Genomic DNA, 22,510 nt, shown 5'->3' on the forward strand with positions numbered 1-22,510 from the left:
TCTCAGTATCTCCTTGAGGCTGAATAGGCCCAGCTCCCTCAGCCTTTTCTCCTAAGAGAGATGCTCTTTGTGGCCCTTCGCTGGAGCCGCTCCAGGAGCTCCACGTCTCCCGTCTGCCGAGGAGCCGCTGGCGGGGCGAGCGCCGGGACAGCCTTGGAAGGGGGAGCCCTGAGGGGAGCCCTGAGATGTAAACGCTCACTTGTGTCCTGGGGCTCTCGTCTGGAATCTGCCTCCCAGGAGAGGGCAGGATTTCGCAGTGAGAGGTTTGTCTCCTCTTGATCCATCTGGTGGTCAGTCACAGAGGGAACCGCAGCGTTCGCTTCTCCTTTTGCCTTCGGTAGAAGCACAGACTGAGGTATTATGAAACAGCAGCCTATCCTGCCATAGAATTGGACCCTATTTCGGCGGGAGGGGGAGATAAGAAAAAGAGAGGGGGAAAAAAAGGTGTGTACTCGTCCCTCGTTAGCCATCTACACTGCAAAATAAAGCGTTGTAATATCGGCAGGGTTAATAGTACATGAGGTTAATGGAAGTGCTAAGACAAGCCCGGGAGTTATTGGGATCTATTAACTCAGAATTTCAAATGTCCTTTTCTCAAAGCATTACCATTAAAAATTACAGCATATTAGTCACAGCTTTGTAAAAATGGAGAAAGGTAATCACATGTTAATACGTTAATCATAGCAAGCACAAATGAGTTTTGTTACTGAAATAGCTTTGCTGTCTTCATACTTGGGAAGAGCTGGAAAAATTGGTGAGCCCACAGGAATTTGTGATACCAAATTGCTTAGTAAAACCAAGAGCAGCCTGTGAGGAACTAGAAGAAAACTAAGAAAGTGACTATACTAGATTTGCAAGTAAAATTTGTTCAGTTGCAAATTAAATTTAGTGCTTAAAATTGCAAGATAGTGCAAAAGGGAAATTTTATTCCTCAGAAAACAGCTGGTCTGTTCTAAAACAAGGATGGCTACTTTGGAAATACACCAGGCAGAAGTTCTCCCTGAGCTGCCTTGCAACGCTGGAGAAATACATTGAAAGCTAAAGAAATAAATTGCATTAAAATACATACAAAATGAGATTAGGAGTATTATTAAGTCTATTATAATATCCTTTTTGTGATGCATGGAGAAGTCCTTGCCCCAAATGCATGTTCAGATTTGGACCATTCTGGAGTTACCCCCGTTTCAGGTGGCTGCCCCATGGCACTGCACACGTGTCCCCAGTGCTGTGGCAGCCCTGGGAGGCTCAAGGGTGGCCCAAGTTGGAGCAGAGCTGTCTGTGTGTCGTGTCCCCGTGCTGTGTCCCCAGAGCTGTCTGTGTGTCCCCAGAGCTGTCTGTGTGTCCCCGTGCTGGCACAGCTTGCGGGGCTCCGGGGGCTCCGGCTCAGCTGAAGCAGCAGAGGTAATGCCCGGGCTGTGTCAAATCTGCCCAGACAGAATGACTCTTCAGAAATGTTTTGACCAAAGTTGAGCTAAAAGTGTTTATTCATGCCACACTTTGTGCTGCGAGGCTTTGAGCCTGGTGCCTGGAAATAGAACGACAGGAAAGGAGGGGTGCAGGGTCCCTCCCTATGCAGGCACTGGGGAGGAGGGAGTCCTCTGCTAGGCACTCCACAGTATTTTAATTAGACCCCAATTAGCTTTTCCTCCCTGGGCTGGGAAGGCTTGAAAGTCTAGCCAGACAAGCCAGATTTCTAAAAATGGATGAAAATACTTAGGGAAAAGACTTCTGTGTGCTAGGAGACTAAAAGATGACCTTGTTTATCAAAGGGATGGGAGGGAGGGGGAGGAGCAACACAACTGATGAGTTCAAAATGAGAATTCATACAGATAATGTAAAAATCTTACTTTCCTTTTTCAGCAAATGCCAGGCAAATGATAGACAAAGACAATACATTTAAAATTATTTTTAAGTTAACATTTTTTTCTGTGGCGCTATCAGATGTGATACCTAGTGACATTAGATGATTTTGAGGCAGAGTAAAATAACTTCTATGTGGGTAATGGGAAAAGTAACATTTGTGCTTTTTCCCACCTTCGAATACTTTCCTTCCTTATTATTTTGCTTAGAGGATTTTTTTTTTACTATAATTTTCTTTTCCGTAATTGGGTCTTAGGAACTCACCTTCTCACAGATGAAGGCCAGGAAGAAAATTTGCATGTGAAGAATTTGTTCCATAATTGTTAATAGACTGTTGGATTTTCTTCTGTGGTGTCTTGCTGTGAGCACTATCAGTGATGAAGCACCAGACAGTATCCAAATGCCTATAGAAGCTTTTATGTGATGCTATGTATTTCCCTTATTTTCCCCTTTTTTCCCCACAATTAGCTATGGCTAATGTAGACATTTGTGACTCTGGCCTCACTGCAGTTCACGTTGTGTCTGTCCCTGGCTGGACTTCTGCTCATAATCTTATAATGTGCTTAAAGACTAATTTGGAGAGTCACATAATGTAAAGGTAGCTTTTTATTTGTCTGTGTTGTGCCTGCTGTTTATGAAACTGATGCTTGTAAAGACTTCCATAGTTCCTTCGGGTTTCTAAGGGCAGCACAAAGTTTTGATTCTAAGTTGAAAATCCTTTGATTAGCTTTGCAGTCATTTCTGTCCCTGTGTCAGCTTTCATCCAGAAGCTGTCATCTCATTGAATGCTTGAGCTGAGAGTTTTTAGATTCCTGGATCTCATGGCTCATTGGAGGCCGCATTAGTAGAAGATACTTGTATCCTGCTCTGAAGAGAACTTAATGAACGTCACAATCAGCTGAAGCTGTATTTGAGGTGTTTTGATGAGGATTTTTTGGTTGAAGTAAAACCAGAAAAAATGCAGCTTGTTTTGGAGCCTAAGTCATTTTGTGTTTGACTCAAAACATCCACTTTTATAATTTCTATATACCCAGAAGTGTTACTAGTCATATTTATAGCTGTGTTGATTTGGCACAGACTGGTTTTTGGTGGGAAGGGCCACTGAAGTGGCTTCTCTCAGAAGCTGCTAGAAGCTTCCACTATGTCTGAGAGTCAGTCTGTGATGGCGCTGAAGATGGACATGCTGCTGGCCCAATTAGAGAGGTTGGTAACGCCTCTGTGATGACATATTTAAGAAGAAAATCAAAACAGGGCTGGGTAGTTTTTTCCCAGGGGTGGTGAAGTCTGCTGCTGGGGCCATCTCAGGGTGGCCCACAGTGAGCCCTGCCTGCCTGGTCACCCCTGGCCAGCTGTGCTGCAGACAGAAGGGCACAAAGGGAGACCTCAAATGGTGCCAGCGCTGTGGCAGGGCTGCCTGGCTGGCAGTGAAAACATAGTGAGGAACTCTCTGGCACGGAACCTGGGTGAGATCGACCTCTCAGAGCTGCAGGATGCTGCAGGAATCTTTCAGCTGGTAGAACTTGTTGACAATGGTACCTACAGGCAGCAGTTGTTCCTCTGAGCAGAGAAGACGAGGAAGTGAGGGAAAACAACATGGCAGCATGGTCAGTGGGGAAAGAAGGGCAGGAGGTGCTCCAAGTGCTGGAGCTGAGATTCCTCTGCAGGCCGTGGTGAGGACCATGGTGACACAGGCTGTCCCCCTGCATCCCATGAGGTCCATGGAGGATGCAGAAATCCACTCAGCCCATGAAAAAAGCACTCACACCGGAGTGGGTGGATGCCAGAGAAAGGTGTGATCCAGTGGGAGACTCGAATGGAGAGGGCGCCCCTGCTTCCAGAGATAGAGAGAGAGGGCTCTTGCTTCCAAACTAGAACAGCCTACCCTTAGAGGACTGCACCCTGTGGATGTGTGACCCATGCCACAACAGTTTCAAAAAGACTGTTTGTCTGTGGGAAGGACTCACATTGCAACAGTTTTGGGAAGACTGCTGCTTGTGAGACTGAAGCCATGCTGGAGATGTTCATGGAGAACTGTCTCCCATGGTGATGCCTTAAGTTTTAGCTTTCATATTTTCCAGATTCTATACTGCCTTAGTATATAATTCTGAACTTCATATAATGTGTTAAAAAGTTCTCTTTACAGTTTATTTGGACAAAACAATACTTTTCTAGCCCGAGAACCAAGGACACTGTTGCAGCTTCAGTCCTAAAAAGTATAAACAACAGCAAATTGAGGAGAGCAGTCTAGGAGGATGGGACTTCGTAACTTGAAGCTGTAATTGGACAATTAACCCCAATATGTAAATGGACCAAAACTTACAAAAGTGTGAAAATGTGTGATCCATCATCCACCTTGAGTGTAGCCTTGGATGGACACTTGTACTGCCCAAGGTGTATCCTTTATTTTTAATAAATACCTACTTTATTCCTTTAACACTGTCTAGCCTCTGTTCTAGGCAGCCTCTCAAGGCATCAGCAGGAGGGACCTGATGGCACAGCAGAGGAAAGGCTTCTCTCCCTGAGTGAACAGAAAAAGATCTCTGGTGACAAACTGACAAAATCCCCCGGGCCCTGTCTCCCTGTGCTGTCGGTGGGAAGGAGGGAGGGATGGGGGAGAAAAAAGGTGGTTTAAAGGCTTATTTTGCTTCCCATTATCATCCTCTGATTCTGTTAATAATAAATCTACCTTATACCTTGAAATATGAACCTGTTTTGCCCTTGGAGTGTTTTCTGCCAGTCATTATCTCAACTCATGAACCCTGAGTCAATTTTTTTCCCTCTCCTCTGCCCAACTGTAGCAGAAGAGGGTAAGCAAACAGCTTTCGTGGGTGCCTGGCATTTGGCCAGTGTCAAACCATGACAATAACCAATCAAGAAAAAACAGTCAATCGATAAAGTGTGCTCAGCTCTTTAAAAGATGAAGATGAAAATAGCTGAATCTTAAGGAATACAAAAATACCATGCATATTTAGCACAACAGTTGGATCAAGTAACGTTTGGGAAAAATAGTGCATTTCATGGTCAAATGAGAGCCATTATAGCTGAATTAAAGCACAGTTTCCCTAGACCAAAACAAAGATTTCAGTAAAAAGCAGATCACTGCTAAATCATACAGCAACCCCGGCAACTGCAGCAATGTTTTGCTTTTGAAAGAAAAAATAAACTCTTAGATTATAATTTTTTAAAATGGAATTCATCGTAGGTAAGCAAAATACCTAGGAATGAGTAATTGTGATAAAATGGGGTAGGTTTTTATAAAATTGGTATATAGTGCTGGAAAGGGTGTGCATGTGCTTATGTTTCTGTGTCTGGTTGTGGTGTGTTTGTTGATTTTCTAGAATACACAGGGTGTTGAGAAAAACACTTGGAAACATAAAAACTAGAAACCAACACTGCTAATTTTCTGTATTTAATATACAATACTTACTGCATTTGTATTCATTTTACATTTTTTAGATAAAAGAAAAATATAACTAGAAGGGTGAAGCAGTTTTAAATACAAAACTAATTTTTTGCCTTTTTACTTTTCAATAGTTTGGGAACTATAGAGAACTAGACACTGTGAAAATTTTTATTATATTGATTTTCATACTGAACCCTCAGCACCCAACAATAAATACACATCTTTGCTTTTCTTGCACTGCCAGCAGCAAAACGTTCAGTTCCAAAGGACTGTAATTCTGATATAATACATTATTGATAACTTTCTGTGTGCCTTAATTTAATTCTGCTGTATTGACACATTAGTTTTGCAGTCAACCATCTTTACAAACTTGTAAAAGCTAAAGAATATGTTAATACGGTAAGGTGCATGCTCCGATGAACTTCAATGCAGTCAACATAAAGTAGCCCCAGCTGAGGGTGTTCTTAAAGCAGAAAGCCCCATAGGGTGAAATTTGGGACACAGAACAGGCATGCAGTTAGATCAAAGGGCTTTGTTTGAAAGCTTGCAAAGGGAGCTCTAAAGTTTCCAAAGTGTCTGTGTTACTTCCCAGCCATTCTGTACAGCAGAAATATACTTTTTCCCAATGCATATATGGTAATCAGCAGCTGTGCAAGAAGAGGAGAGAGTCTGCAAGATTTCCTGTACAGCAATGGTGCAAGACTTCTACATACCACAGTTCACATGCTGTAGCCCCTTGATGTCATATTGATGACTAAAAGGTAAACCAGTATATTTGACTAACAATTCAAGAAATCGCTCTTACATTTTTCTGTACCTCTGCAGGTGATGCTGTATTTCACACATAGGTGATTTAAATGCTGAATGCAAAGAATGTAAAGAACACTGACTAGTAACTATTAAGCACACAGAATAAAAAAAAATGATGCACCTTTAAAAGAAACAGTAACACACGCACCTTTTCATGTTTGTACCCTGATTAAAAGAACATAATGAATTTCAAGTATGAAATGATACAGTGAAATCATGTCCTGTGAATAGATATCAATGGTAGTCTAGGTAGTACAGTTTGCACTGTATAACTTTCCATCTTGCAAAACAGAATCCTACTGCATATGTAGGTAAAGTGACTTGAAATGCTAAAACCTGACATGCCAACTGTTGCACTGATATAGACTGATACAATGCTGTAGAAGTCAACAGGACTATGCTGATTTTCACCAGCTGAATATATGCCCTAAGGTGAATGAAGAAATATCTTCCAAACTGCTTTGCATGCTTTCCTTGAATTACCAAATCCTAGACAACTCCAGAGCAAAATGATATTTTGTGACAAGGTGGAAAAAGAGAGAAAAGAAATAATCAAAACAGCACAGAGGCCATTTTAACTTTCTGATTTTTTTTTTTTTAATGAGAAATGAAGGTACTGAGAGAGATTTTGATTTGCTAATGCACGTTGGTCTGGTGTAATATCAATTAATAAAATTACTCTGGATGTGTCTCAGAAGCTGTTGTCACTGTTCATAGTATACTGTAAACCTGAAACCACAAGTTTAATAATGCCTTTTGAGAACATAACTTATCTTGAAGATTCTTAAACCAGTATCTCATGAGAGTTACAAACAGGCTTAACTTTATATGACTTCTGTTAACTTCAGTGGGATTTGTCACATGTAAGATAGGCACACATGGAGCAGCAAGAACTGAATCTTATTTCTGATACATTTCTGTACCAGCATCCTGCTTTTCTCCATATATCTCAATGCCACTAAGAAATGCAATTCTGACCTTTTATATAAAAAAAGCAATGAACAGAAATTTTTAGACAAATAATGTAACTAGAGTTAAGATTTTTATCATACATTACAATTTATAAAGTATTCTTGCTGATTTACTTAAGCTTAAGTATCTTTATATAGACCTGAGCTGCCTGACACTGAAATTTGTAGACTTACAAGGCCAAATTCTTGGTTTAATTTAACTGTAGTCAGTGGAATTACAACAAGAGTAAATCATGCTAAATGATTTTAAATACTTTGAGTCTCCAACCCTAATTCATGCAATTGTCCATGCACAAAAAAAACCCCAAACAAACCAGCACCTATATTTGCTGCCTCTATGCTTTTGTTTAGGCAGCAATCTCACTTCAAGCCCAGATGGGCAACTTTATCACTGCAGAAAACTTTCTTCAGTTACGAGATGCTGCGCAAACTTGACCCCTGACTTAAGCATCTGGAATCAACAGATACCTGCTGGGCCTTCTACAAACAAACTAAAGCCAAAGGCAGCCTATGTAATGTTTTCTAATTTTAGTTTTTCAGACAACATCTCCTCACTATGTGTAAAATTAGCTCTACAATAGCATTTCAAAGAAATCTGGTTATTCCTTTACATATTAAAACAAACAAAAATTCTGTAAAGCATAAAAATTGCTAAATCTGAACACATATACTACTCTAATTGCAAAACTCAATGCACGGTATGACACTTATTTATGATTTTTTCAGACTGATCTACCTTCCTGCCTCTCTAAGAAGCTAGCTTCACTTCAACAACCAAAATGTGTACTAAATGCAAATAAACAATAAAGCAGCAAGACTCAACACATTTTTTTGCAACTACCCTTTCACAGGACTAATGTGTTTTCATACAAAATAATATACTAAATCATAATAACAATAATTTAGAATAACATCAAATAACTTGAAGATAAATGTGTCCACATTTTCAATAAACACAGACCCTATTTACTGGTGTCGTGGTGCTGTTATTAACCATGTGTCCTCACAATTACAGTCAGTTCCTAAAGGAAAGCCTTTTTCTGCAAATACTCTTTGTGAGCAACTACACTCACATGAGTAAGCCCCCTCTGCTCTGTGAGACTGCTCAGTTGAGGTACAGTATTCATGTCTTTGCAGATTTAGGCCTTTGACTGAAGAGTATCAAGTTAGTGAGGAAGTACAAATACACACTGTAACACAGAAGGTAGAAGACAGACATACAGACGAAAGCACCCTATGATGCCTTTGGGCGTTATAATATAAACATCACTTCCCAAGTATACAGTTCCAACTTGTAACACAGCATTTTGAAGGTGTAATTTTTCTTTAACTAGAGCATTCAAAGACATTATACTTTTAAAGCTGTTCAAAGTAATGCAGCAAAATATTGTATTAACAATACAATTCATATGAGATTCAAGGGCAGATATAGACCACTTAAATTAATTGGAATGAAATGGACCATAAATACACTAATCTGAATGCTTGTAAAGAATTTATAAGGAAATTAAAAGACTGCAAGGAACAAATCAATGTTCATCTGTGGTCTTGGTTTCAGTGCCAAAATGATACAGCATTGTGCAGAAAACAGATTCTATTGGAAAAATAAATGGCATCTTCATATTTTCCCTATCTTACGTGTTTTAAAATCTGTTTCTTGCCCTAGCAGAACGGACTGCCTTGCCTATGAATGGTGCCTGGCTAAGAGTCCTTGAGACTCTTTCAGTCCATGTGTCAACTGGAACTGGCTCTCACTTCTTACTGAAAAGCACCATCATAATGTAAACTTTGTTTGCTCACATTGCTGTGACTCCAAATGGGCTGTAGGAAGGGAGTTCAAACTCCTGGCAAAGAGATTTTGAACACTATGGAGAATGACAGGTTTTTAACAGCGCTTAATGAAAGGCACATGCCGTGGATGTTGAATTCTGTTTGTTGGAACTAAACAACTTCACTCTCATGACCAGTGACAGGACTCAAAGTTAAGCTAGGGAGGGTTAAGTTGGATATCAAAAAGAGGTTTTTCACCCAGAGGGTGACTGGGCACTGGAAGACTCCCCAGGGAAGTGGTCACAGCACCAAGCCTGGTTCAGACAGAGATCAAGAGACATTTGGACAACACTCTTAGGCCCATGGTGTGATTCTTGGAGTTGGACTCAATGATCCTGACAGGTCCCTTCCAACTCAGCATTATGATTCCCTTAATATTGCAACCACAGTGATCAAGATTTTCCAACTGCTGGCCTTCTCTCTTTTTGAAATGGTAAACTATAAGGTAATGCTTTGCTTTTCAATTTACTACACACAACAGAAAGGGGAATGGCAGTGGGGAGGTGAAATAAATCAAATCAAAACAAAACAGAGCTGGAACACCACAGGGTTTCTACACATCTAAAGAGAAAAAACCTCTAATCTCATGACAGTGCACTCATGATTATGTTCTGATAGATAACTTCAGTTCAAAATGTGCATGACAACCAATACTTTCACACAAGCACATCCCCCCTGAGCTTACATAAGCCACCTTCTACAGCCTCACATTCACAAACGTCTTCCCAGCATCCAATTTCTGAAGTACATTTTGTTATAGGTGCAACCTATGGTTACAGCCATCTTTCTTGAAAGGGACTCCAAGTCCCTGCAAGAAATCATGGTGGGTTTTGGCCTTGCTAGAAAAACACATATTTAACTAGCATGCTGCAGAGTCAGGCTACATTTTAATCCCACTTTGGTGGATTATTCTCTATCACAGATGAAGGATGATTGTTTGATATACATATAATCTACCCAGAATACAACATTTTGTCTTTTCCCACAGAATGTCCACAATTCAGTATCGTCCCTTTTGTGTAGTGGGAGTTTCCTTAGGGGAGTTCTTATATCACTGCTGTTTAAAATGCAGAAAGTAGAAGTCAACTGTCATAGAAACAGTAAAGATACTATCCCCTTAAGATCCAGGGAAGACTTTTCCTCAGGAGACTATTTTGTTGTTTAAGGTCTCTTTGTGCCTAGTACTTGTGGCAGAGCTCTGTACTTTACACTGCCACAGCCAAAAGGGAAGGAATGAGCTTGCATGAACACAACCTATCCCGAGAGCTGGGGACTGTTTCACAGTTGCTCCACCCAATGCTGGGAGGAATTCTCTTCCTGGGAATAGTGATCTTGGGGAAGGTGAGGGGAAGCAGGGTAAGCAGGCACTTGGAGGCTGGCACTTCTAGTCTTGTATCCATCAAAAGCTTCTGTATAAGAGGAGCATCATTGTGTGTTCTTGTACAAATGTGCATCACAGACAGTTGTTCAGAGATCTTCTGTACTTAGTAAATGATCTTCTGAATCCAAAATTGGTTTTGCTGATCAACTGAACATTATGTTCAATCTAATCTATTCCAGCTCATTGCTTTGCTTGAATGAAAAAGTGTGAAAGTAGCACACATTTTGCCATATTCTACTGTACTACTTCCCTGCTTCTAATGAGAAGCAAGGAAAAACTAGAGTACAAATCACTGGCTGGCCAAGACTGGAAGCTTGGAGTCACAAGGCAGTAACTGAGCTCACAGCTACTTCAGTGGTAGTGAAAGCACCATCAGGGTCAAATACAAATGAGAGGTAATTGCTGCTGCAGTGAGAGGAAACAGGAAAGCTGGAAAACTGCTGAGGAATGGACTCCTCAAGGCTTCCTTCACAGTGTCACAGAAGGATGATCTGGGATAAGGAAAGGACTGCTTGAATGGCTGAGTGGTCTACCAGTATATGTATTTAACAAGAGCCAGAGAACGACTGTGGAGAATTAGAGGTTTCCCATCCCTGGAACTGTGAAGTTTGTCTCTGTGCCAAGCCCAGTTGTTCATGCTTAATGGAAGGACCAAAATTAGTCACTCTGTGCCAGCACTTACCCTGCCACCCATGCACACAGACTGAACACAACAAAGTGTCATGCAGGCTTCCTATTCTGCATTTTTGGAGCTGGCATAATAATAGTTAACAGTAGCTCTCCAGTTGGCAGAGCAGCTCAGAAAGCTCATTTCTAGTCTACAACGTACAAAAAGTCTTTTCTTTTCCCACGGCAGATGATTTTGCATTATTATTTACACTGGGTGTCAGACACACTTGCTAAGCCCTCAGACTTGCTCCTGTAAGATGGTGAACCACCTGAACTGATGCAGAAAAACTTGCATGTGGATAACCTCATCAAAATCCAAGTGTACAAAGCCATGCCATTTTGGATGACCAAAGGATTTTCACTCTGCAGCAGGAGTCAACTTCTAATGCAGAACACTTCACACTAATAGACACTGTCAGTGGTTCTCCTGTGGCAGAGCTGTACATTCTCCAGTGTCTGCAGCTGAACTACAGGCACTGTCTCTGTGGACAGCTTAATCTGCTGTCAAGCTCCCTCACAAGACTTTTTTTTATATCTACCCAGAAAAAGCTCTAGCTTATGCAAAATGAAAAAAATAAAGCTGTTGCTATGTTGAAGAAGTACACTGTAACTCACGACTTGAGTTGGCATAAGTATCTGAAACCAAAATCCCGTTCACGAGTCTTGCTTTATCATCTTGTATGACAGGAGAAAACAAAACAACTGGAACAAAGTCTTTCCGTTATGTTTATATTATGTTTATAAATAACTTTTCCATGTAGTCAAACTCACTTGCCAACTCTCCTGCTCTCTGCCCGTTTTTTTCTCTTTCCATCACATCACGATGTTCTTCCTTCACCTAGCTACTCAAAATCAATCCTAACATAAAAGAAATAGGGTTTTACTTTTTTTTTAAAGGCTGAGAATTAGCATAACATGATGCACATGTGAAACATGGAATAAAATGAAGGGCTCCATATCACTGAACATTGATTTCAAACCCTTAAGAGTAATTGTACAAAGGAATCTGTCAGTCTGTGAAAATTCATTTTCCATTCAGTGGCAGAGACTGTCCCCTGTCTGGATTTAACATGAGCATGTCAATGTGAGCAAGTATCCATGTAAACACTACAAAATGTAGTTTCTTCAGGCATGTGGATGTATTTGCAGAAAGTAAATAGTGTGAATGAGAATTTGGCTTGCTCAAAAATGGACAGTGAGCTTGAGAGCTTTACAACACATCCTTGTAGGCACCAAAGTAAATCACAAGTTTAACATGATGTGTTTTTCCATCTCCTTTCAAACAGTACAGGTTGCTTTAGTGCAAATGAACATTTAAGTGGTAGTTCAAATAAAGTCATACTTGGATGCTTTTCTTCTATAAAACCCTATCAACTTTGCAAAGTCAGTGAAAAAGTATCAGTTTCAATGTGTATTTAATACACATTGTTTGCATTTACATCTCTCACACTTTCTTAAAAATCTCCTTTCTAATCTTTACCAAGTGTCAGCTGTTTGTGGGCACCTTTATTTTTTTTTTTCTTCTTTTTCAAAGAAGGTAGTATATTTTGTCTGGCCCTTTCTGGAAACAAAAATAATCTGCTCTACCACAACCACCAACAATCAAAATACAATAGTAGAAGTTCTTTTTACTTTCTCTAGCCTTGCAAAAGTCTCATTAACATTGGGCTGGATAAAACCCATCAATATATCCCAAAACAGACAAAATATGTAATGTGAAGGTGAAAAGACCATATGGTTAAGGAGTTTTGATTTTTTTTGATTTGCTGTTTTGCACAGTCTTTTGATGAAAGCTGGAAAACTGAATATTGCAGAAGCTTCCACAGGACTTTTAACTCAAAAGACAATTTTCTACTAACTTTACTAACAGCAGCCTTGGGTTTTTCTGCCCAGAAAGCAAAAGGCTCATCTAAGAATGGTGCTGGTTAATTTTAGTTTCTGATGAGTACATGAAGAACTGATGGTATCTACTCAGCCTGGAAAAATCACTTTTGAGAACAAGCTCCCACTTGATTCAGTTCTGTTTGGGTGCCTATCACTGAATTAAAAACATACACATAATTTTTCAGGAATACTTTTTAATGGAAAAATGTATGAGTTTCAAGATTTTGAGTGTTACAGCTAAAGTAATGATTTTCAGCTGGTTTCTCAAAGAGTCTAATGAGCCATTTTTCATATTATTTGTGCACACTACTCTTAAGTGGTCTTTATGGTTCTTACATTGTATACGTATTGCAGATCAGTATGCAATACTTGCTAAGCTTCAAACTAAAGGGAAGAAGCAACACTTGGCAAATGTATATTTGTCAGTTTGTATGTCTACATCTTTCTTCTTTTAATGGCCTAGTTAATTAGAATCGATGAGAAAGCTTCTTTCTGTTTTACACAAATTATTGAGATTTGATGGTTACAGAGTCTAGTCCAGAAACTAGAATTGTATTACAGCCATTATCTAATAATTTGCAAGACACAGATAGATAATAAAGTAAAATAAACATCTCACAAATAAAACCTCAATTTGAGTTGTACAGCCTGTTACTACTAAAACTGTAGTCATGCTTTTTGTACATCTGAACTGTACTTGCACAAAAAATGGATATGAAAATATAACTTGGAAGCTTAAACATACAAAATCTCGTTTAATTTTCTAGAGAGTCTGATTTTTTTCTTCATTGAAAGTAACCTGTATACTCAAGGCTTAGTAATTAAAAGGAAGTAAAAGTATAGCTTATTGATAGTCAGTTACTGAAGAGTTCACCTCTCTGTGAAAGTAAAAATAAATTTCTTAAATTTTCCCCCACTAATGCAGTTTGGAAAAATGCCTTTTCTAACATACTAATTTCAAGAACATAATTTACACATAAAAAAAAAGTGTGAAATCCTGTTAACATCAGAATAGATCTTGATATTTAGAAGCAGTTTTGAAGCAATAAAATAAATATGTTAGGTTCCTAAGCTTGCAATCAATTCAAGCTTCAAGCACAAAACAACAAAATCACTCAAATAGCCTAGTAACTTCTAATTCACATTGTATATAAAAGTCAATCTATTCCTGAACCTACTGCATATGAAAAATACTAGCCAAGTGGTTCTATAAAACAGTTCTTAGAATAAACTTCCTCATTATTCAAATGTGTCTTATACATGGAACATAATTAATTTATGTGGCCTTTTAAACCGAACTGTGTGGTTTCTGACTCATGTATGTATTTGACAACTGATGTGTTTTCAGTTGAGTCAGGTAAGTGCTCCTAGTTTGCTGGCTGAAAGACCAAACCAGCATGTTTTCACTTTATTTTCCACATTAAAGTTGGTTTAATACCTAACAGCAGAAAGAATTATATGTATAATAAAACATGCTTCTCAAAGACAGTGAGTGAACCTGTGAAAAGCAGCAAGGCACAATATTTTCTTCTTATTCACCAAAGTAAGCACTGAGTATAAAAACCAAATAAGAGTTACCATGCTGGAAACCCTCCCCCATGCAGAAGATGTTCAAATGCTACAATTTGGTGATTCCTTTCTTTAAAAATGCTCTGTACACATAGCCCTACATTTCTTTTTTCTTTCTGCAAACATGACACCCTCATTTTTTGATGTTTTAGGACAGAAACAACAGGGAAAGATGCTCTTTTATTCATCACTGTGGACTAATACGCTGAAAGAAACCTGGAGTGTGGACACAGCCTACACAGAAATATGCACAAATCCTATTTTTAGAATTACACTAACCACACAGAAGGCAATGTGTACATGAAACTAAGCCTAAGCTTAGTACATGAAGGGTACATGAAACTAAGCCTAAGCAAGGAGGTGCACAAACTTCTTGTCTCATCACTGGTTTAGGCTGTGAGACTAAAAGAAGCAACACTTAGTAATAGGAATGGAGGGGACATTGACATTAGCTATGGAAAATTTGGAAGAACCTTGCTGGAAATAGCACCTGTGAGCATCACTGAAACCTGTTTACATAAGGGAGCTGAAGGAGGTGAACGGGAAGGCTGGTGTGAGTGTGGACAGGGGGAAAAGGGCTGCACCAGATGGTTCAGCAATTAGCACTTCACTAGCTGCTTGTGGTGATTTTTTCCCTTGGCTATTGGGTCTGTTTTTTTCTGCAGTTATGTAGTAGTGATTGAAAAGAAAAAAAAAAAGGTTGGTGTGAGATAGAAATTTCTCCTTCCATTACTTAGAACACCCTGTTCTCTGCTAAGAAGAGCACAGTGCCTGGCTGTGGGTGTTCTAGGAGCTGTATTTAACACATCTTTTGTTATTCAGCATTTTTTAGCTGCTGTTGAACCACTCCTGCAGAAGAGAACACATACAGGTTTAGATATCACTAAGAAGAATTGCACTCTGAAGTCTTCTTTAAAGGTGTACAAAGAGTTTTCAACACAGCACTTTCTTTTTCACTTACACAATTCCTACATCCTACACATATGGCAGTAATGAGTAAAGGTACTAAAATATTAGAGCTATACCAGTAACATAAGAAGAGCAAGGGCATGGGTTTGAGCACAGTCCCATAGCTGTCTGTGCTGTCTAATTATAAATATGATTCCTGGCATGGTATTAGCCAACGACAGTGCTTTGCCCAGCCAGAGAACAGGCTTTCTCAGTTTACTAGTGTAAGTGAAGCCCCACATGGTTTGGCAGGGAAGACTGGAATATGATTAAGCCTATGGCATGTGAAATGGAATTTCTTCCTGAAGAGATTTGGAAAAGGAGGTAATTTGAAAAATTGTTGGTCCTTTGAATCCAGGCCCTTGCTACCACAAGGACCCCATTAGAGAAATATTTTCCCTAACCCTGCCAAGATTCTTAGATTTCTTGGTTTTGTTCCTGCCATTCCCACTGGAAAGATGTTCCAGAATGTGACCATTAATGCAGCCCTTTGCAAACTGTTCTCCTGAATACTCTCATTTATAACCTGATCCTACTATATTAGACAACATACAGCACCATGTTGCAGAAGCTCTGCCTCTGACTCCATAAGCCAGCCCCTGTTTTTCTCTGCTGCTTAGCTCTTTGATACTATGATTGGGAAATACTGCTCCAGTAGTTAAATTCCTGGTGATTTCCACATTCTCATTAGTTTTTGGGCCAACACTAACCTTTGGCTTTAGGTATTCTCTCTGCTCCTTTCTGTTTTTACCCTAATAATGTATCTACATTCAGCAACCATATCCTCTATTCTTTAGCTTTGCTAAGCTTAATAGAACAGATTCTTACATGGAACAGATGCACATTTCTATCTGAGAGTTTTAAGCCTAATTTGGAAAATATCATCTCCTCCTCTACATTTTCACCCTGTATTAGTTGGTGGAGAGCTCTGGGAGAGTTCCCTGAGCAGCTGCTGGGAAGGCACACCAGCTGAATGCCCTGATAAGGTATGTGTGACAGATAGCTCCATGCTACTTAAAATGTGGAATGTTTTCAAAAGTGCTAAACTCTGCAAAACACTTTTCTAATTACTATGTTGCAAGAGTCTCCAGACTTTTTGCTCTGTTTTTTGTTCTACTTAGTGTTTAAAAACCTCTAGCAAAAAATTCACTCTGGCCTATCCTTCTCTGTGAATTTTAAAAATTATTCACACTTGGGTCCACCAACCCATACAGGAATAGGGTTTGGACAACACCAGTGCAGTAGGTCTGCAGTTCCCCTTGGGTGTAGGAACAAAGAGAATGACAAAGGCAAGGCCAAGATTAGAAGGTTTGCTGCTGTGACAGCTTTCTGGCCTTCAGCTTCCTGCTCACAGAGCTTCCGAAATTCTGACGTTACAGATCTGTGATATCTCTGTGTGCAGATGCTTTGTGCATGCTCTTTCCAGGCCTAATTTGCAACTTGCCTGTGCATGCTGGTTAAGTTTTGCATAGGCTCATTTTGGGCTTAAAGAAAAGCACAGGCCACTGCATGCAAGCATGCAAGTGGTCCTTTTAAAATCTGGCTTGTTTAAAGTAAACCTAATTTAACCATGTATCACACACTGAAATGTCTAACAGTAACAAAAAGCTTTATCCAGGAGACAGATAAGACCCATGTACTACCCTAGCAGTGGACCATGACCCAGAGAGCACAGATACCTGAAACGGAGTTAACAGTGAAGTTTGCCACAGGAGTGAGAGACCTGCCCGTGAGATGGCTGCAAGTTCCCTGTCACAGCTGGAAAAGTTACATTGCCCAACTCACTGCTAAGGACCTGCTTCTGCCAAGCATGCCATGCACAAGGATATAATGCTGGCTCACCACCTAGACAAGATGAAATAGACATGACGAAGAGAGAAGCCTAAGGGACTGTCACAGGAGTAAGCAAAGCTGGCTGCCTCACTTAGCATCAGTTATACTCATTGGACCAATATTTTCCCCCAAGTCACGCCCAAGTAAATGCACTGAACAGCTAGAGAACAGCTTTTGTGGATTTAAAATATTTCTTTTTCCCCAGTACAGTATTAAAAAAATAAAAGCTTCTTTTCAAAATACTGAAAATATATTTTAGTTAAGGTAAAAACACTAAATATAAAAATTTCAGGTAATATTTAAAATAACTGTGCTATAAAGACAAGTAAATTGCTTAGTTATTTTGACATTCAATAATGGCACATTAACCTTAGTGGAGAGGCATGTGCTAGTATCCCCACATGGTGGTTTAGGAGACAAGGTCATGCATTTCTGCATAGAAAACAAGCCTGCTTAGTAAGTGACATGTGAGGGATTTTGAGCATTAATGTTCATGCACTTGTGATGCATTGGGGGGTATTGCAGGTAAGGCAGCACAGTATACAAAGTACAGAAGCACAAAAACTTCTCTGCGCTTATTACAGGTATAGGATTCTCTTGCTTCTGAACTAGAAATATATCTTCTATTTTTGTTTTTGGCTGACAATGAGAACAGGTTGAAGGTGAAAATCTGTATTGATTTTCATTGGCTCTGCTCATGTCTTTGAGCTGGACATCAGAAAATTATTTGGAATGAGATGAAGAAAATATGCTTGCAGCTGTTTCCAGAGGGGAATGATGGGTTAGATGATGGACTAAACGTGTCTGCATTTCAACACAGAAAGACCATTTGGAAACTGAAATAGTAAGAACAGGACAGTTTTTTGAAACATGCACACAAACATAGCTAGATAATAACTCGTTTGTGTATGAAAAAACCTAAAAGCTGAGACATTTATTATGATCATCATCATCACTGTTATTTTTATAGAGCAACAAAATGATAAATTAATTCATCCAGGTTTTCAAGTGGGGAAGCACCTGCATATCTGCTATGAGTGAACAGTAGCTGGATGTATTAATGCATGTATCAGTTAACTGCAGGTTGCAGAGATCTGGTATTTCAATGCCATTCTTTAAAGATCACAGAATAACAATAATAAAGTACCAAATCATGCTTCAGCAGCTAGAGAGAGAGAGAGGTTGCATCATATTTTGGCAGTGACTCGATCATCAAACACTGGCAGCATTCAATATTAGAAGGATAAAATGGCAGCAAAACTGGTCAGCAGCTTCTCTTCGTCTGGAGTTTTCCCAGGTAGATAAACAAAACAAAACCAAAACAAACATAAAGCTGCAACAGGAGCAGGTCGAAGCCCTGGCCCTTGCATTGCTCTGATAAAAGTAAACTAGATTGATTTCCATGGATAAGCACATCACAATCCCAAAATAAAAGATAAGTGCATAAAACCTCCAAATAATGATCTTGCTAGGACAGCTATGTGGTTTGCATGGGACAGTGGCCTTGTCAGCTACATGTCTTGTTCATTTATGGTTCATCTTCAGTCAGCACTTATGATGCATTCACCTCACTGGAGTTTTGGCTGGATGACACATGACAGTCCAGATTCTCCTTTAACTTCTCCAGATCATGGAAATATGGGTGAGAGAGGGCAACATATGCAGATATTCTTTTGGCTGGGTTGAACGCTAAGCATTTCTGAAAGTATGAAAAGAAGTTAGTTTTAACTACAATGTACAGTTAACAGTGCTATCATTGCATACATACATTAATGCATACCACCTTCAGTTTATGATCAATATGAGACACAACAGGGTCTCAGAAGGTGGTGCACAATGACCATCCATATTAAAACAAGCAGTGGGCTCACAGTATAAGAGTATGACCAGCTCAAAAATTACATGCTAGAAAATTCAAGTAGTCACAGTTTATGAAATCCCAGAATACATGTTTTCTTGAACTCACATGCAGAGGACAGCCTTCATCTGCTTATGTTGTGTGTTCAGTTTCTCCCTCATCTTCCTAGCTGCACTTTGATGGCCCTCCTTCCTGATCTGTATCCCAGTCTTTGTCCAGCCAGCACTGAAATCTCTACCCCAAACCTTGCATTTATACCTTGTTCTTTATGACATTCATGAAGAATGTATTATTCTTCCTACTGCTCTTGTCTAACCAATTCCTAGCCCTACTTTCTTTTCTTGTATCAGAACTTCTATCATTTCACTCCTGAAATGTAATTCAGTGACTTCCAGTTCTACTCTCCCCTTTCATCTGTGACTCCCAATTATCATCTCTTTGCCTAGCAGGAACAGATCTCTTTCCTACCTCACCTTCTAGGCACAGATATTAATCTTCTTCCCCCCATCATGCCTCACACTCACTGAGCTCTCAGCCATATATATTATTCCTTCTTGTTCCTAGAACCTAATTCTTGTCCCATATCTAGCTTCCACTTCCAGGCTGTCTGCAAGCACAAGAGATTTTTCTGACAGCAGTGTTTCTCCCTTGTCATTTCAAATGGCCAGATGCAGTCCAGCTCTCTGCAGCTGGGAGCTGCCATCATGAGGACACTGCAGGACTATCTGGTGCTGAGATAACCTTGGCCAGAGACAGCAGCTCCGGAAGAGATGCACCAAGTCTGTCAAGAATTGCACTCTACCTAGCTCACATGAATCAAGATCTTTAGAAGACTTCCAGAGAACAAATCTAACTAGATTTCAACAAGCACAGCATGAAGCAAACTGATGCAAGGTCATTCCCTATATTCCATTTCAAGATTGAATTTCAGGACTGGGATTTCTAATGTATCTATAACAATGATGGAAACAGCTGTACCAGCCCAATTCTTTTGCTTCTGTTCAGCCTTGCCTTTTGCAAGAGGCAATAATTGGTGAATTCCAAGTGTGAAGTTTTAAGCATTGAGTAGAAGGCTAGCAGATGTAATCTGCCACTGCAGTCTACTTCCCATTTTATACTGGGTCCACTGTGGCACAAAAATGGTAGATCCATTTCTGTTCTCACATCAGGCCAATATTGTAAGGATGGCTGCATCAGTGGCACTGCAAAGTTCAGTAATGAGGATCTAATCATCAGGTCTAACACCAGGTCCAACAGATACGTCCCTGACCTAGTTTCCTAATCTTGAGCTATTCTGAGAGCCAAAGGCAGTGTCTTTGTGCTGTTGTTTCACAGATTAACACAAATTGTCTTATCTATTTTTGACCTTTTTTTACTAACTCCATTAAATGGAAACTTCATTTAAGTTGCATGCACAGTGGGAGCCATTGGTCATGTGAGGTAGGGAACAACAGATGGAAACTCACAAGAAGCAAGTCTTTGCCTACTTCATCAATATCTGGTACAAATTTCTCAATAGGTTGTGCGGGTCTGGAAGTAAAAGCATTTCTTGGAAGGGCAACATCATTAGGCCAGTCCTCTTCTTCTGGGAGTCCAATTACACTGTGAAATGAAAAACATAATGTTAGGTCTGAACATTTATGCAGTTTTCCCTTCATATTGATTACGAGTGGCATTTTATAAGTATTTCAGTTTAAATGAGCTTAAATGTTTAACTTTACAATTAGTAGCAGAGCAATAATGTCTGTGAATAGAAGCTGATAAATATAGGCCCTCAAAGTGCTTGACTGAAATAATTTTGTGGGTAGCACAATTTTCTGGCCTAAGCCTCAGTTTTCTGAGTCTTTTTATTGAAAAAAAAGGATGAGTGCTTTAGAAAAAAGTTGCTTAGCTTTTGACTGGATGGTGCAACATATGTCACTCCAGGATGATTAAAAGCAGTAAGTTTCAAAGGGGAATTGCGTGCAAGGATCTTTTTTCACAAGAATAGGGACTGAGAGAAAAGTGTGGGTCAAGATGAGGGTAAGGCAATAAAAGGGATGTTTCATAATGCTTCAAAGCTGTGTGCAGTAATTGTTGCCCAAATTTAAACAATTTATTTGCTTCACAATACAGGTTTTAAAGTCTCAATTTAGAAGTGGAAAGGCACTTGAGTGTCTTTGTGGTTTTGCTTTAAATTGTAGTTTAGTTTTTCTGTACTCTTTAAAAGAATATTTTCATTTATTTAAGTATTTTATTTCTTTAGTCTTTAATTATAGAAGATATTTATACTTATGAAATAATCATGCTGAGTTCTAAAACTTAAATAAATTAAATAGGTAAACCACCAACAATGAATTATGTCTCATACATTTCACATTTTAGTCTGATGTTGATAGTCATGGGGTTGAAAACCAGTTTCTGACGGAAATTCTGGAAAAGATCATACATTACTTGTTTGATTTCAGGGAATATAAATTTTATAACCTGTAAAATTGGTATTTTCAGTGGAAACACTGACAGGGTAAGACAAGAAAGAACAGAGAAACAATGTCACTGAATACTTGGGCTTGCACAAAGGCCAGTGCCACTAGGGAGCAGCATTGACCTTTTTTCTCACTGAGTTTGTCACAAGACTGGGTGAGGCTGTGGGCCAGCCACATGGAGGTAAATCATAGGTTACCTCTGCGAACACAATGGAATTACCCTACCTCTACCTATGGGAATTTTGACTTGTAATTTGGCTCACCTAAAATACCTCTCAAAATTAGTATGTCCTCAAAATAACAGCATGGTTGGAAGGGCAAACAATTGCAACCTAAGGACAATTAAATCCTTCTAGACCTGGACATATCACAGCTCTTGGGAAATGCTAAGCTGAATCTGTGTGAGAAACCACACTTGCCATTTATCAGGTGCAGGGTGGCTATGGGACAGCCTCCTTGGCCATGGCAGTTCAAGCCTTTTGATTAGATATTTCAGGATCTGGCCCCATATTAAATATAATACAAATAGAGTCAAGGATGGGAGAGTTAAGTATTTTAAATAGCAATGACATTTAACCTGTCATTCAAATATGTTTGATTAGTCCTACTGTTTTGTAAGATTGCATGGCAGAGCAGGAATGGGACAGAATAAACACAGGCACAGGCAAAGCTAATGACAAGAAACCAGGAGGCAGCCTGCCAGAGAGGGGTGGGCTGGACAAGACAGAGTGCAAAGGAGAGATACTTTTAGTTACACACATGTAGTACTCAAAACCCCTTAATAATGAATGCCTGAGGATCTGCTCCCGCTGTAATGGTCTGGTAGCATCACCATTTCAGTGACTAAGTTTGGGAGTAGCTTGGGGAAGTTTCACCTCCTGCCAAAGGTTCAGGCCTGGTCTTGAGAAATGCTGAGTACTTTCCACTCCCATTGATCACAATGGGAGACAAGCCTGTTCAAACCATCGCAGTTCAGCCTGAAATCTGTGAGGATATGCCACAAGCTGGTGGTGTCCCGGAAAAGCAAGA

The 22,510-nt window shown here is 39.7% G+C and overlaps 1 protein-coding gene across 6 annotated transcripts in view; it reads right to left on the reverse strand.

Moving 5' to 3' along the window:
* Nucleotides 1-5,256: 5,256 nt before the first annotated feature.
* The window catches only part of CDK6 (cyclin dependent kinase 6), a 136,974-nt gene continuing 119,720 nt past the window's right edge, over nt 5,257-22,510 (reverse strand). For all 6 annotated transcript variants that reach the window (XM_064410125.1, XM_064410134.1, XM_064410172.1 and 3 more), the window contains 2 exons: nt 20,483-20,618; nt 5,257-18,857 (listed from right to left, as the gene is read on the reverse strand). In XM_064410125.1, the coding sequence (XP_064266195.1) occupies nt 18,711-18,857; nt 20,483-20,618 (283 nt within the window). In that variant the 3' untranslated portion in view covers nt 5,257-18,710. The remainder of the gene's footprint in view (nt 18,858-20,482; nt 20,619-22,510) is intronic.

The sequence above is a fragment of the Passer domesticus genome, chromosome 1 (assembly GCF_036417665.1).
Source record: "Passer domesticus isolate bPasDom1 chromosome 1, bPasDom1.hap1, whole genome shotgun sequence".
NCBI lineage: Eukaryota > Metazoa > Chordata > Aves > Passeriformes > Passeridae > Passer > Passer domesticus.